This window comes from Pinus tabuliformis, chromosome 4_1 (assembly GCF_031772625.1).
Source record: "Pinus tabuliformis cultivar Carrire ecotype Pingquan chromosome 4_1, CPIR1, whole genome shotgun sequence".
Lineage (NCBI taxonomy): Eukaryota > Viridiplantae > Streptophyta > Pinopsida > Pinales > Pinaceae > Pinus > Pinus tabuliformis.
The window spans coordinates 638,288,553-638,304,393 of NC_142303.1; the positions used below are offsets into that span (position 1 = coordinate 638,288,553).

The window sequence follows — 15,841 nt, forward strand, 5'->3', positions numbered from 1 at the left end:
TTTTTCATTCATGCAATTTTAATTCATGCAAGTTTGTTCAACCGGTTGATTGTAGATTACTGATGCACATAGCCTTTTAATGACTAATGACATGATAGAATCATCTTGTCCTCCTGCTGATTTATTTTCTGAGTTCTAATTCCAGCATTGTTATTTCTTTCAGTTTTATTTTGCTCATTTAATTTCTTGCAATTTAGATCTCATATTGCTTAACTTGTTCATGATTGCTTCCCATAAGGTAGATTGAGCTGAAGGGTAAAGGATCAGAAGAGTTGAAGTAGTGTGATGAATTAGTTGCTTTGCTTTCAGTCTTTGAGTTGCTTTAAGTTTAGTTTTTACTTTCTTTTTTTTCATACAGCAGCAAGGATACTGGGTCTCATAGTCACTAGCTCATTGTTTGGTTGTTGCATTCTATTTTAATTGAAGTAGCTGCACATTTACACTTTTGTTTAAGTAGCTGCATATTTACACTTTTGTTTAAGATCTTTTGAAGTGCTTAGTTTTGGAAGTTACCATTACGGACATAGGCCTTGTCTTGAAATCCATACTTGTCCTTTAAAAGTATTCTTAAGACCTTAGAATAGGATTTCCATTTGCATTAGACACTTTAGGAAACCAACAAGAACAAAACCCCAAAAACAACATAAACTATAAAACAACGAAGTAAGAAAAAGGTTAAATAAGCACATATGGTGCACCACACTTCATCAGTTTACGATACCCGGATTGATAATTTATGTAGAGCAATTTAAGACATTAAATTGACTAGACATTTTGGCGCCGTTGCCGGGGAAGTGTAATTAGGAGACCTTATTTCTTACATTTGAAAAAAATAAATAAAAATTAATAATCCTTGAGTATGCTCTCCTCCTGCACTTTGTGTGATCTGGAGGATCAGGAAAGGGATTGTTATGACTAAAAAAAATAGGAAAAAAAAGGAGACAAAATAAACTTCAACATTTCAATTGATTCAATAAAAAAAAAAATTGGAAAAAAAAATGAAACTCAACTGCTTTGATAGGTTCAAATTGTCCAAAATTGTGTGGTTATGCTTTGTAGTGGTCTTCAAAACATTGTATCCTATTTTAATAAGGTTTTGCAACTTAGCTGCGGAAACTGCCCTGATTCCGCAGCTAGCTGAGAATTCCGCAGTTGTTTCAAGGTTTAGCAGGTTACAAGCGTTCAATGAAAAAACCGACCACATGGGCATCTTCAGAATTGTCCCGACATGGATCCTATCCTAGTCACCCAGCTCAGATCGATGAAAAACCAGTGTAAGACCTAAGTCAAAGTCCTATTTTTAACATGTTTTTCTTAAAGTATTTGCTGCCTGAAATTGAAATCATTAATCCTTTTTATAAAATTTTACAATTTCAAAGAAGAAAAAAAGAGAAAAACAATCTATAGCTATCTCCATTCCTAGCTTTCACTGTGGCTTCAATAAAAAATCCGCCTCCCTGATCAAGCTTTGGCCTGAAACAAACCTGCAACATAAAAAAATGCACTGTTTATGTGAAAAAAAAATGGATTGAAGCAAGGACTTTTTAGAAAGAAATCTAAAGCTACGAGTAGCACATAGGGGCTGGGTTGTAGAATTAAATAATTCACACTGAAAAATGACACTGAACCCTGCTCAAGTCCACTCCCATGACAAAAGAAAAATAGAAGCACACTAAGCTTTTTGTTAGGGGGAACGAATTGGGCCATGATGATCAAGGGCTTGCAGGGCTCACAAATTGCTGTAAAAGGGGCTGTTGATTTTTTTGTTTTGTTTGAGCTATTACCTAACATTAAACAAAATCAGGAGAATACCAGACTCTCAAGACGTGGGAATAGTAGGACAAAGCGTGTATGGAGAGATGATGATGATCAGTGGTAGGAAGCTCAGCTGGCTGGCTGGCTGCTGCTTATGGGGGTTTAGTTGGGTGAACAGATGGATACACAAATGATAATTTTCTTTTTCATGAGGAAACCAACAAGAAAAAAACCCCAAAGACAACATAAAATATAAAACAACGAAGTAAGAAAAAGGTTAACTAAGCACATATGGTGCACCACACTTCATCAGTTTACGGTACCCGGATTGATAATTTATGTAGAGCAATTTAAGACATTAAATTGACTAGACACCCACAGGGGTTACAAGGGAGTCCAACAAGCATGACCACCTCTTGTATTTCCCGCGTGCATGCCTCCCCAAATCCGTAGGTTTATGTGCTCAATGACAGATCTCGTGGTTTAAAGACACCAGAACACGTCTCTAGCCAAAAAGAAAAAAAATTGCTAAGAAATGGAGATCCCACCGGCCCTGGAAAGTGCTCTGATACCACTTGTTATGCTCTTAACCTGCAAAAAGATACCCAAATATAGAATGTGTGAAGAAAGATACCCAAAACATAGAATAGTGAGAGATAACAACAAATAGTTTATTATTCAGAAAGCAATTTTCACTGGCCTCTTCGAGGGGGCAACCTCCAATAGAGCAGAGCTCGATTCAAAAATAAGACATGATGCTCCTGGCAGGGAGTCTCTATCCTTTATATATGACTCATACATGCAATACCATGGGTCAATACCATGGGTTTATTAATACCATCTATCTAATACTACGGCCCGTTTGCAACTAACTGTGGTCCGGTCATTAATTGCGGGTTAACCACTTACAATTATTAATATCGGCTTTATTGACTCTTGACTATAACTCGATCCCTTTACATAAATAAGGGGGTTAGGGTGGGACCCTAACATAGCAGCACTTTCCTAGAGTCCCCATAGGGTATGAGTCTAGTCATTCTACTTAAATGTCATATATAACTCCTAAACATCCATGGTTATAGGGCCCAGTGTTCAAAGTCATTCAGTACTAAGAATAAGGTTGCAACCACCCATTTTAATGGAAAACATGTCTTCTTTAAGGTAATAATCCCCCATTTGAAGCTTAACATTTTCATATGGTCCTTTACATTTCATTATCTCCCCATTAGTGGTAAGGACTTGAAAAATAGATATCGACCACACAAAATAATAAATGGCCTATGTTACCCTCTTATGCGTACTTTCACTATTGATCAACACCACCACTGACCTATGCTTAATAAAACTTGAAATTTTTAGCATCTGTGGAGAAGAAATGCTCGACAACGCCTGGAGTGAGATAGCTAACTCATCTAGTGTAGTTCTAGTATTTTTGATGGTGTATGTGGCTATTTAAGGTTCACATTATTTGTCCCCATTAACTTTAGTTGATGCATCTTCATCTGCAGAACTATTTTTAGGAACATCAATTTTGAAAAAAATGGTTCCTTGCATCTATGTCATGGGGAATAGTTGTCATCACAGTGGTAACATAGTCTTTATTTCATTATTTTGACAATTTCTACTAGCGACAACTTTTGAACCTTAAGTGTTTGTGTGGGACCTATGGCAACAATGGGATGACCAATTGTTCAAAGGTTGTATTGTAGTCATGTACGATACTAGTTTGTTTGAGCTTAGTGAGACAAACTAAAAAGTGAGATTCTCTATCAAAATAGGCACAAATGGCTTTCAATAATATGCTCCAAGTTGGCCTCCCTAGATGACATTTATGAAGCCACTTCCACCACTGTCATCACTCTTAGTCTAAGTAAAGAGCTCCCACATGTATTTTAGTGACATCATCCTGGATACTCTTGAGTTATAAATATTTCTCTATTCACACCACCTATACTCCCAAGCTAGAGGCATCAAATTTGTACATGTCAAGCTTAGTTGTCTTTTGGCTTGAATATTGGTGACCCCTATTTAAATGAAGGTGGTGACTAGATTCTCATTCCACATGGGCATCAACACTTTGATATCCTCCGTGGGTTCTTTAGCCTTTCTTAGGGAACCTAGCATGATTACTATTCAGGATTCAAAGGACTCCTTGAAGTTGTCAAATTTTTTCTCTAAGTTGGTCACATTATCCTAAATGTTAGCCATATTTTGAGCCTAGGTAATGACCATACAGTGGCCCTGGTCAAATTTTAACCTTACTTAATAGTACTATAGTTAGAAAGAGGGCAAGCTCAGGAGTCTATTGATGTGGGTCACTTGAAGTTTCTCTTGGAAAAAATTTGGGACCATGTGAAAATTGGGGGGCTTATAAATAAATGGTACTATTGTGATCAACTTATCATCTTGAACCTTATGGGATAGGTCTCTTACAAGTGGACTGTGGTGACCCCATATTTTTTGTTTGTTTGTTTACTCTGAAATGAGTTTTTCTCTCAGTTGATCTATATTGCGACATCCGAAATTGAAAAAATGCTCGATACTACAAAATGTGCCACAAAAATTTGAGTTGGGATGTGGCAGCAAAAGCCCCAAATTATTGGAACTACAAAATGTTCTGCAACAATTTGATCTAGATTGTAGTGGATGAAACCCTAACTACACAAATAATCTGATCTGCATTGTGGCAAGTGAAACCCCAACTTTTGGATTTGATCTGGACAAAAGTGGCAAAACCCTAACTACTAGATCATAATTGTACTGCTGCAGAAAAATCCCAACTATTGAGCACCGCAAAAGGTAGGAGGAAAATTATCAGATAATATAGGGAACTATAGTCATAAATAAGTGTTAGGTGCTACAGATCATGATATATGCATGGGTACAACAGTAGTACTTGGTCCAATCTTTCATAGCACCAACTAAGGAGGATCAACCATACTCTTACTACTCAACTACCCTTTCTACGTGTAAGTAATCTTGTCAAGTGTTGTTCTCCATAAAATGTAGTAACAAGATTGTTGACGACTTATCTAGGGTTGGGTTTCAAGTTAATCTATGGGGCTTCCAATATACCCAAAGGTATGTCGAAGTGCAGTCTATGTGTGGTTTTGTCTAATGCACTACTAGTTGAAGGGGTACCCACAAGGGTTACAAGGGATTCCAATAAAGAGTCACCACCTCTTATAGTTCCTTGCTTCCCCAAATTTGTAGGTTTATGTGCTCAATGATAGATCTGGTGGTTTAAAGACGACATAAAACATCTCTAGCCTAGATTTATTTTTGCTAAAATTGGAGGTGCAATTGGCACAGGAGAGTGCTCTAATACCACTTGTTATGTACTTGACCTACGAAGAGTATGTGAATGTTATAAATACGAGAACAATATTGGTAGAAACATAGAAATAGTGTGTGAATTGAAACAAGCTACAAATATATTATATTATTGAGAATCATAATGCAATATTCACTTGTCTCTTGAAGAGGGAAACCTCCAACAAGACTTCCCTTGCTATCTAAGACTATATATAGTTTCATGACATAGAAAACCCTAACTACTTTTGGACCCTTACACAAAATGGGTTAACCAACTTATTTATTTGGTTTAAATAAATTATAGGCCATAGTTAATAAATAGTGACAACTCTAACATATGTGTTTGCTGATTTGGTTTCCTCAATTTGAGTTTGGAGTTTAAAGTGTCAAACTTCATGATTTGGACAACAAATATAATAAAACAACCATTTTTCACGATTCTTCTTAAAAATTCTATTTTTTTTTTGTTATTTTTATATAGGCTACGAAAATCTATTATCAGTGAGGCTACAACCACATATAGTGTCAACTATTCAAATTCCAACATATACAATCCTTTTGAGAAAAAAAATATTGTTTTCAATATTTTTTATATTTACATATATAATAATCCCAAAATATATATCGTTTTTCCAGTTATATGTTGTAGTAGAAAATATACAATCTAAAATAATAATAATAACAATTTTTAAAATTTAGCACTTCACCATAACAATGTGCTATCTAGAATTCTACAAACTTTTAAGGAAATTCTATTGTTAAGGTTCCCAACACCTACACTTCCATGAATAATCAAGAAAGCTAATTGAATTTCTACATTTCATCTTTTTACACTATATTCAAATTCATTGTAAAAACACCTAGAGGAATCCCTACAAATTAATATATTACTATTTTCCTATGTTTTCATTGTTTTAGAATGGAATTCATGGAATCCACACAACTCTCAAGCATCTCATAAGAATATTATAAATGAGGCTCCAATTTATTTATCTCATAATAACATTAATGAGACTTCTTCACTTTTATTATATAAAATAGCGAGATTTTATTTTTTTGGGGTAAATTGGTGCAGAGCATTTTGATTAATAAAAAAGAGTATATATTGAGATCAAATTTCTCAACCTCACTAAGAAAGAGAAAACCGAGTAACAGAAACACCTAGCTCTGAGTGGGTTTTCATATCTACTCTTTTTCCCTTTCCTTTTGTGTACTTTCACCGATCCACTAGGCCAAGGAATAACTAAGGGTAGTTGAAGATTGTCCTTACAAGCTGCTAATCCATCCCAAAGTCTAAGGATGTTGATTTGTGAGCTTGTTTTATTACTCAGTCTAAGGAGATTGATTCGTGAGCTTATTTTACTACTCCCAATGAAGCAATATAAAATATAGAGATAGTAGATCATATCTCGAACCAAAAATATAACAACATGCCTTTACAATTTCGTGGTGTCCCTAAATTTTCCACTAGTATACCTTAGGCATATATTTGCAAACAAATGCTTGATAGTTTAGTTTAGTAATGTTGAAATATGTATTGGGATTGATGAAAAATAGATGACTTTAATGATGGGTTTTGCTAAATTTATATTTAGATCATAGACTCATTCAATATAAAAAAACCATCCCAAACAATCATATAAAGTGTCACCACCTTTAATAAAAGAAAGTAGATTTAAATTTAAAATCTTAAATCTCCTAAAAGGAAAATTTAAAAGAAAATAAAATTAATAATGATATTAATGTTAATTCATAAATATATTATTATTATATTTAATAAAAACTAAATTTATATATAAAATGTCAACACACCCGTTAGTTCGGATGACGGAAAATTTTAAATGTAAATATTTATGAGAAAATAAAGTTTAAGCAATGATATTAATATTGATTCATAAATGCAAACTAAAGAATTAAAAGCTCATTCATAATAATGTCAACACACCCATCATTTATGATGAAGAAAAAATTTGAAATGTAAATACTTATCGGAAAATAAAATTTAAACAATGTTATTAATATTGATTTATAAATACAATGTCAACACACCCATCATTTATGATGAAGAAAAAATTTGAAATGTAAATACTTATCAGAAAATAAAGTTTAAACAATGCTATTAATATTGATTCATAAATACATACTAAAGAATTAAAAGCTCATTTATAGAATCCCGCATTGGATATTGAAATCACCTCCCATAACAAATATCAATCAACAAAAACCCATTATGGAAAAATAAATGAAAGTCTCCTCCTGATATGAAATTGGCTACACTGCAGGTTTTTCAAACGAAAATACTAAAATAGTACGAATTCAGATGGTGAAACTTCCATTCCCCAATGGACTCGCATAACGTTTCTGCTTATGATTAATACTGGAACTTTTTCTCAGACCTTATTTCTTCACCATTAATTTATGGAGCAGTAACAACTAGAAAACTTAGTACTATTCATGGAAGTGTAATGAACATTTGAATCATAAGATACTAAAAAATAAATGGATATCCAAAAGAAAAAAAGCATTCTTTTGTTAAAAGATGATAGAAATCACATAAAAGTGGAATTAATTTGACCCTTCATCAATGATGTTGCATGGTAACTGAAATTGTCGAGTTAATCTCCTGAATCCCTGCCATTCTTTGCTTCACCTAATCCTCATATCGGGCCTCGGATGAAAGGCCATGCAATTGATGTCATGACGGGCATTGACGCCTAATTCACAGCTTGGAATCCATCTCCATAATTTTGAATCTAAATAGAAGACGCAAACAATAGCAGCCGTTCCATGCATTGAGATGAAGCAAATGCAATCCCCCACTCCTTGACACGAGAAGTGATCAGAAACCTCTGTAAGTCGCGCCCTTATATCTGGAGGCATCCGGGCAATCTCCTCCCACAACGGTGAAGAATTTCGACGAAATTCCCAAATAATCAACCCATTCGGCTCAGGCTGGCCTGTCACCACCAGAACCCGTGAGCCACAGGTGATGAGAGGGAATACTTGACAGTCAGGACTGTTCACTAAGATATCCGGCCACGGTGATAGGACGCAAATTCGCAATTCTACTCCACCTTGTATGCTGAAAACGAGCATCCTGGGCATCCTGCCAGGTCCAGGTTGCAGACGTTGCACGGAGAAACAGTAAAAATAACCGTCACAGAATGTCATATTATCGATTACATCCAGATCACTTGGAATCTCTCCCGCGATCGTCCATGAATTTACAGAGGAATTGTATATTCCAACTATTTGTGTATATGAGCTTGCTCTCCATCCGATGAAAACGACATTGTAGATGGGTAGCCTATTATTATTATGATCATTTGTCAACACTCCGGCTAAAATGAGTGCAGATGTCATGCGTGGTAGTTTGATGGACTTTCCCCGGTAAGGATTGCAAACGTAGAAGGAACCTCGACGTACTACTAGTAACCTCCCCGCGGCTGATCCTTCCCAAGATACTTGATCATCATGTCTAGATAGGAAAGAAAGGGAGAAGCTGGGCTCCCACGTCCCTCTATAGAAGGAATAAGCCTGACAACGCTCTCTCGAGGATTGAGGCCACAGAATTAGCCATGGCTTCCTGTTAACAGGCGCGTTAACCCATAAGTCACGTAGGAATTTTCTAGATGAAAGGAGGGCGTTCCATTCCCTGCACACCCTTCTATATGTAGGAAGGGAATCCGCTGGCAACCAAGCTAAAACATCCACTTGCAAACATTCAGGCAACCCATTCCACCACTCAGCATCAGCAGAAACTAAGGACTCCTCCTGATTTGCGATTCCCACTGTCATTTCCATTTGGACCAGTCGAGTTTAGACAATGAGAGCAGGAACGCGAGGTATGAATTTGTGTATCGTTTTATCGCTGACGGTTAACTACAGGAACGTCTCGTCTTCTTCCTCGTGTCGATTTATCTTCATGACTGCTATGTTTCCCATAGCGATTCGAATCCCTTCTTCTTACATTGTCAATGTACATTTAATTTATGAATAAAATGCCTGTCTGGATAACGAACTCTATCCATTTGAAATTGAGATAAGCATTGGGAAAAGCCACACTCCTGACCCTTATTTGGCATGGATTACACAATAGGATACTCATCCTTGTTCTTCCCTCTCTTTCAGTTTTTGACATAGTTACCACGCTCTAATTCAGATTTCATTTAGATTTAGGTTTGGATTTGACATAGTTCCCAAGTTCTAATTCAGATTTCATTTAGATTTGGGTTTAGGTTTGGATTTGAATTTGAATTTAAAAAATTAAATAATATAAATCAATTTATATATTAGATTTTTTTTTTTAATTTATTTTGAATTTTATATAAGTTTTAATGGTAAATAATAAAACACCCTTCCAAATAAAATTCAACTAGAAAATTTTACACTCAAATCTCCCCTCTAAAACCTATGTTTACTTGAATCTAAGATATTTTTATAATTTCAAAATTTATTTATGCAAAACTCTTTCCAAATAGATAAATACACTTCAAAATAATTTATGTTTACTGAAATCTAAAATCATTTCATGTTTTCAAAACATATTTATGTAAAATCCTGCCTTGCACATTTACAAAATTAATGTTCAAAATTTATTTTATCTAAAAATTTCTTGAATAGAAAAATCAATCACTTTTTATAAAAATTAGACTATTTTCACCAAGTATCTTGTTTTCTGTTTTTATTGACTTTTCCTCTATTTTAGAGGGCTTTCTAAACTTTTTAACCAAAGTAAAATTAAAACAAAGGAAATTTTCAATTTCCCAATTGCTTTTTTCCTTGGCAGGGCCATTTGGATAATGCAAGTAACTTGTTTTATAGGTTATGACTTAGTTCGTGTTATGCATTTTGTACTGGGTACGATAAAAATTGTTATTATTCATATATCCATTTTTTTATAATTTGGGATTCTAATTTATAGAATTTAAATTAGCAATTATATTAGATGTTGCAAAGGAAACGCCTTAAGGTAATGATATAGGAATTAGTATTATAGAAGATGCACAGAGAGTACTCTATAGGAGATGGCAGATAGGGGCACCCTACCTACCTATGCTACTTAAGTAAATGTCTAAACCAAACGCGGTATCGTCATTTCCAATGGTGGCCAATTACCCGAGGCGGGTATGCTCAACATGGACATTTTAGAGAAGACCATAAGCTCTTAGATGAAATTCTTGAACAAAAGGTGATATCATGGAATTAAATGATTGCAAAATAGACAGGGGGCATTTTGATGAAGCTCTGAGGGTCTTACCATCTATGCAATTATGAGGAGTGAAGCCAAACCCCATCATCTTCATGAGTATTCTACCAACTTGTTGCCATTTTCCACTTTCACAACATGGTGATAAGGTTGATGCATATATTATTAAGAATGGAATTTAATCTTAGGAAGCTCTTTGATGAAATTCCTAAATGAAAGGTGATATCATGAAATTCAATGACTGAAATGAAACTATTCTGATCTCCAGTTCAAACAATATTGCCATAACTTGACAAGGAAGGAAAAATTATATTGGAACTAGAAGCAGTCACAGAAACAAGAACTCGACAGCTACGAAATCGATCAATTTCCAAGTATCTCATCAAGTGGAAGAACTTATCCGCTAAAGATTCCACATGTGAGGATGAGAATTTTATACGGAAGCATCCAGAACTACTCAAGCATTAAGGACAACACTTTTTTGAAGGAGAGGGGCATGTTAGGTACCTATAATACTAGTGATTACCCCATTATTATTGTAGTTGTACCCCTTATTAATATTGTTGTGTCCCTATTGTCCCCATATTGTTATTATTGTGCCCCATAGAATCCCTCTATTGTTATTTTTGTGCCTTTGTATTATAATTGTTAGGTCGGTTGGGTTATATTGTGACTCCTTAGACTCCTATATATAGAAAGGAGGTTTTGTCATTTGAATCATCAAAGAATCATTCATTTGTGTAATGTAAAGGAGGTTGCCCTCTCGAAGAGGCTGAATTCTAAGGCATTGATCTATCTTCTCTATCTTTTTGTGCACTGGTTTTATAACATCTCCAGTTAGCTTAAAAGCCAAAGAGAAATGATTTTTTAATAAATTAAAGATAAGACCATAGGAAAGAAACTGAAAAATCATTTATATATTCTTTATTTCTATATTTTGCATTATGTATTAGATCAAAAATATGAAGATTATTAAGTTTTGGTTATTTATAATTAAAAAATTTAAATTCCTCAAATCTAATTCTAATATAGATAATATTCCTAGATTATTAAATTTTGACCATTTATAATTAAAAATTTTAAATTCCTCAAACTTAATTCTAACTTTTAACTTTAAGAATAAAAACTTAATTTAAATTTTTTTTAAATATCATTGAATATTTCATGAAGCTTATTTTTCTTACTAATATTTAAACACACTTCTTTTTACTACACTAATATTCTAACATACTTCTTTCCTATAGGAAAATGTATGAATTTTATTAGAAAAATAAATAGAAATGTAATACTGAAATCAGCCTTGAAATATAAATGTAATAAAAATCTTTATGAACTAATTCACATATATCTTAAATTCAAGAACTTCATATTATAGTTACCAAATTTAAATTCTAATAAAAAAATTCTAATTAAATTAAGCAAAAATTAGACTACTTAAAAGTGAATACTTATAAACATTCAATAACCATTTAATTTAATCTAATTTATATAGTTATATAATCTTATTCCCCTAACAACAGTCATACTTTAATGCCAAATAACTACTGAAAAACTATGTTCATTGTTGGTCTTGTCCTTTTTTTTTTTAAATTTTGAATGATTATTGCAGAATATGAATATAGGCAAACAAGAATGATGAGTGCAGGCACTGGAAAGTGTTAAGTGTGAAGCCAAATTCATGAATCACATGCAAGATTTTAGATCCTTCTACACCGCCATTAGTTTCTAGATCTCCAAGATTCTAGATCCTTCTACACTGCCATTAGTTTCTAGATATCCATTTGAATCACATACAGGATTCTAGATCCTTCTTCAGTCTCTATAAATTTTTAATTTCTCTGGCCAAGGAAGGCAAGCCAAGGCCCAAGCTTGTTATGTAATGATAAGTGATTTGTGTTCTCTAGTGATTGTTTTATCTATTCTGCTATTTCTGATTGAGTAATCTTGTTGTTTCTCCATTTGTCCATCTCTAAAATTATTCTTTGCTATTGTCGTCTAAATCTTTGAGTATAAATCTGTTGCGTGTTATGTATGATCTGATCTAACAACTGGTATCAGAGCTAGGGTCAAATATCCACTATGCAAGCTGCTTAATGCCATCACCTTACTCTAGTAGCATTCCTTAAAACATTGGTTGTTACCTCTGGAGCTATTAAAGGATTTGTCTAGGAAATAGCTGAGGAACATTGGAACTAAAAGATAGTTGCTATAGGAAAAATAGCTGAGGAATGCTTGAACTAAAAGATAGTTGTTGCAAGAAAAACAAGTTCGTGGACCTATGTTGAAACGTGTTGCTAGAGTTTGAAATGTGGAGATCCGTGGAGACTGGAGTTGAAACGTGGTGTTTGTAAGTTTTTTTTTACATCAAGCTTGCATGTATACTTTTCTCAAACCAACATATGTATGTGTGAAATGTGAAAAGGTTAAAACATTATATATGTTTTTTATATTTATTATACATTGGAATTTTGAAAAGTATATTTTAAAAGGAGAAGGAATTTTGAAAAGGGTATTTTAAAAGGAGGAAGGTCATTATTACTAAATTTTAAAGAGTAATAATTAAAGTTTTATTTTTAAGTGGATTTTTTGTGTTTTGGGGTGTGAATTTGATTAAAAATGGAGACAAAAGTTACAGATATGCAGAAGTTGAGCAGAGCTAATTTTTCCCTATGGAAATCACATATGGAGGATATACTGATTTTAAAGGATCAATATTTGTCGATTGAGGGCACAACAAAGAAACCTTCATCAACGACAAATGAAGAGTGGAATAAGCTACATAGAAAGGTGATTGCAACAATCCGCCAATATTTAGCAAAGAATGTTTGTTTCAATTTGTCCGAAGAAAAGATGACAAAAGGATTATGGAACAAGCTCCATGATCTATATGAGAAAATCATGGCATCAAACAAAGTGTTCTTGATGAAGAGGCTTTATAATCTCAAAATGAAGGAGGGAGCTTCAGTTGCTAAGCACTTGAATGCATTTAATATTTTTACTAATCAACTTGCCGTATGTTAAAATCATTCTAGATGGAACCCGGATGCGGGTGATTCATTCCATAGTTAATGTCTTCATTTATGAACACTGGCACAATGTCCTGCAGACTAAAGTGGAGCGCTCATCTCCAGGTTAGCGCAAGGCCCAATCAGGTTCACCTTATGTGTATGCAAATCATCATGCACGTTGAGTTAATGCTCCTCCTTGATAGTTACACAGTCCAGATGGTTCTAATCAGGTAGTTCGCAGTCCCTCCATTTATGGTTTGTTGTTCGGCTTTTTGTTTGGCCCTTCCCTTCTGAAGCATCCTCGCCGAGGAAACACCTTTGTTATTCGGGATAAGCTCAAGCATATTCAGGTGCTTGACTTCCATTGCTCTTCCCCATCCGGCTGGCCCTGCTCTGGGCATGCGAGCTCTATTCACTGCTGTTTGTTTTGTCCCGGTGTTCCTAGCTGGTCCAGTATTCTTTGGTTTTGCAGAATAGTCATGGTCCGGCAGATATTGCTGAGTTTTCGTGGTGGGAGCCGAGGAGGAGGAGGTCGCAGGTGATCTCAGACTTCTCAACCCACCCCTCAAGCCATGACGCCCCCATCCAGTCCCTCCTGCAGACCACTCCCGAATCACGCTTTTTAGAACTTCCATTTCAAGTTTTAGAGCAGTTTAAATCGGCCAATCATTTCTGCTAACATTTGCATTATCTTCACGGAAGAGGAGTCTTCTATCCCCATCTCTGCAACTGACATGGCGGAATCTTATTAGGAAGGTCTCAGAATTGTGGGTGGCCATAGCACAGAGCAACAATAGGGCAATATTGGTCAGACAAGCAAGCAAGGTGGATTGCAGGAAGCAGATAAAGGAATTGATGGCAGTTCGAGCAATGATCCTCTAGATATGCAGCCAGGCAGTAGCATCCATGGCGCGTCAGCATCATTGGAAGATGACAGAAGCTCAAGCAGCTCTCCTTAGGCTATGAACCCCCCATGTGGCAGCGGGGAGGGTGAGGCGAAGCACGGTGAAGACATATGGTATGGAAACGAATGTCTGGTGGAGGAAGTGCAACTGGACCAAGATAAGCTCATATGATGACTCATGTTTTCCTTCTTAGCACTCTTTTTGTTTGTTTTTGGGTCCAACGATTATATGGTGTTGTCGGTGCAGTCAGAAGTTTGTCACTCTGGTTTTGTTTATGTACTTAGGGTCTGGAAGTTGGAAGATCTTACCCCAACTTGGATGTATGTTTCCTGTAAATGGTCTCCCCAAATATGGGATAGTTCTATCAGTTTTTGAAAGCATGCAGGCGCTCTCTGTTGAGGCTCAGTCCTGCTTGTAATTTTACTGTTACCTTACTTTAATAGATTTAGCATTTACTGAGAAAAAAAAATCATTCTAGATGATGAAATTAGAGCCATTTTGCTAATGTGTTCTATTCCAGAAAGTTGGGAAAATTTAATTGTTGCTATGAGCACTTCAACAACTACAGGGACCTTGAAGTTTGATGTTGTCAACAGTAGTTTAATGAATGAGGAGATGCGACCCAAGTCAATTGCGGAAAACTAGGGAGGTGAAGCTCTAGCTCTAGCTGATTGTGGGAGGAGAATGTATCAAGGCTGGCAAGGACAATCAAGATTGAGAGGCTGATCAAAATCGAGGAGAGCCAAGATCATCTTCTCTCATTGTGGCAAACCCGGGCACATGAAGAAAGAATGTCGATTCTGGAAGAAAGGACAAAAGGATCAGAGACTGTCCAATACAAATCACAATTCATCCAGCACAAATGAAGGTGAGACTATGTTGTAGAGACAGATGGTGATGTGTTGTTTACTGTTTCATTTGAGGATGCATGTGTATATACATCTAGTAGTAGCTTTGATTGGCTCCTTGACTCTGGGGCATCTCACCATGTAACCTCGTGCAAAGATAGTTTTGTTTCATATAATCCTAGTGATTATGGTAGAGTGCATTTGGGGAATAATCATTTTTGCAGTATTGTTGGAGTGGGAGATGTCCATATCAATATGAAAGATGGACAAGATATATTGTTGAAATAGGTCAGGCATGCACCAGAAATGCGCATGAGTTTAATCTCTATGGGATGACTAGATGATGAAGGCTATTCCACAAGCTTTGGAAAAGGAGGCTGGAAAATTAGCAAAGGAGAATTTGTCGTGGCCAAGGGACCCAAGACAGGAACATTATACACATTGAAGGCACTGATAGGAAAATCAGATTTGGCTACTGTCACAAAAGAAGGAAATTCAACAGATTTGTGGCATAAGCGCTTGGGTCACATGAGCGAGAAGGGATTAAAAATCCTTGTTGATAAAAATTTATTGCCAGGTTTGAAATCCTACAATCTTGACCTTTGTGAGCATTGTATATATGGTAGACAAAGAGGGGTTTAATTCCTTAGAGGTGGCCATTAAAGAAAGAAATATGTGTTAGAATTGGTAAAAGTTTGGGCATATCCTATGCAAGTAAAAGTGAGATGTGGGCATATCCTATAGGAATCTTATTAGGTGGTCTCAGAATATGTGTTAGAAAGAGATATGTGTTAGAATGTG

General features: G+C 35.3%; 1 protein-coding gene across 1 annotated transcript; it reads right to left on the reverse strand.

Moving 5' to 3' along the window:
• Positions 1–7,716: 7,716 nt before the first annotated feature.
• On the reverse strand, positions 7,717–8,868 carry LOC149177661 (F-box only protein 6-like). The gene has a single exon (XM_089421828.1). It carries the CDS (start codon positions 8,866–8,868, stop codon positions 7,717–7,719), a length of 1,152 nt encoding a protein of 383 aa, XP_089277954.1.
• Positions 8,869–15,841: the final 6,973 nt, after the last annotated feature.

What these genes read in the sequence shown, in the direction of transcription:
- LOC149177661 (XM_089421828.1), bottom strand. Translation starts at nt 8,868, where the DNA reads ATGACAGTGGGAATCGCAAATCAGGAGGAGTCCTTAGTTTCTGCTGAT.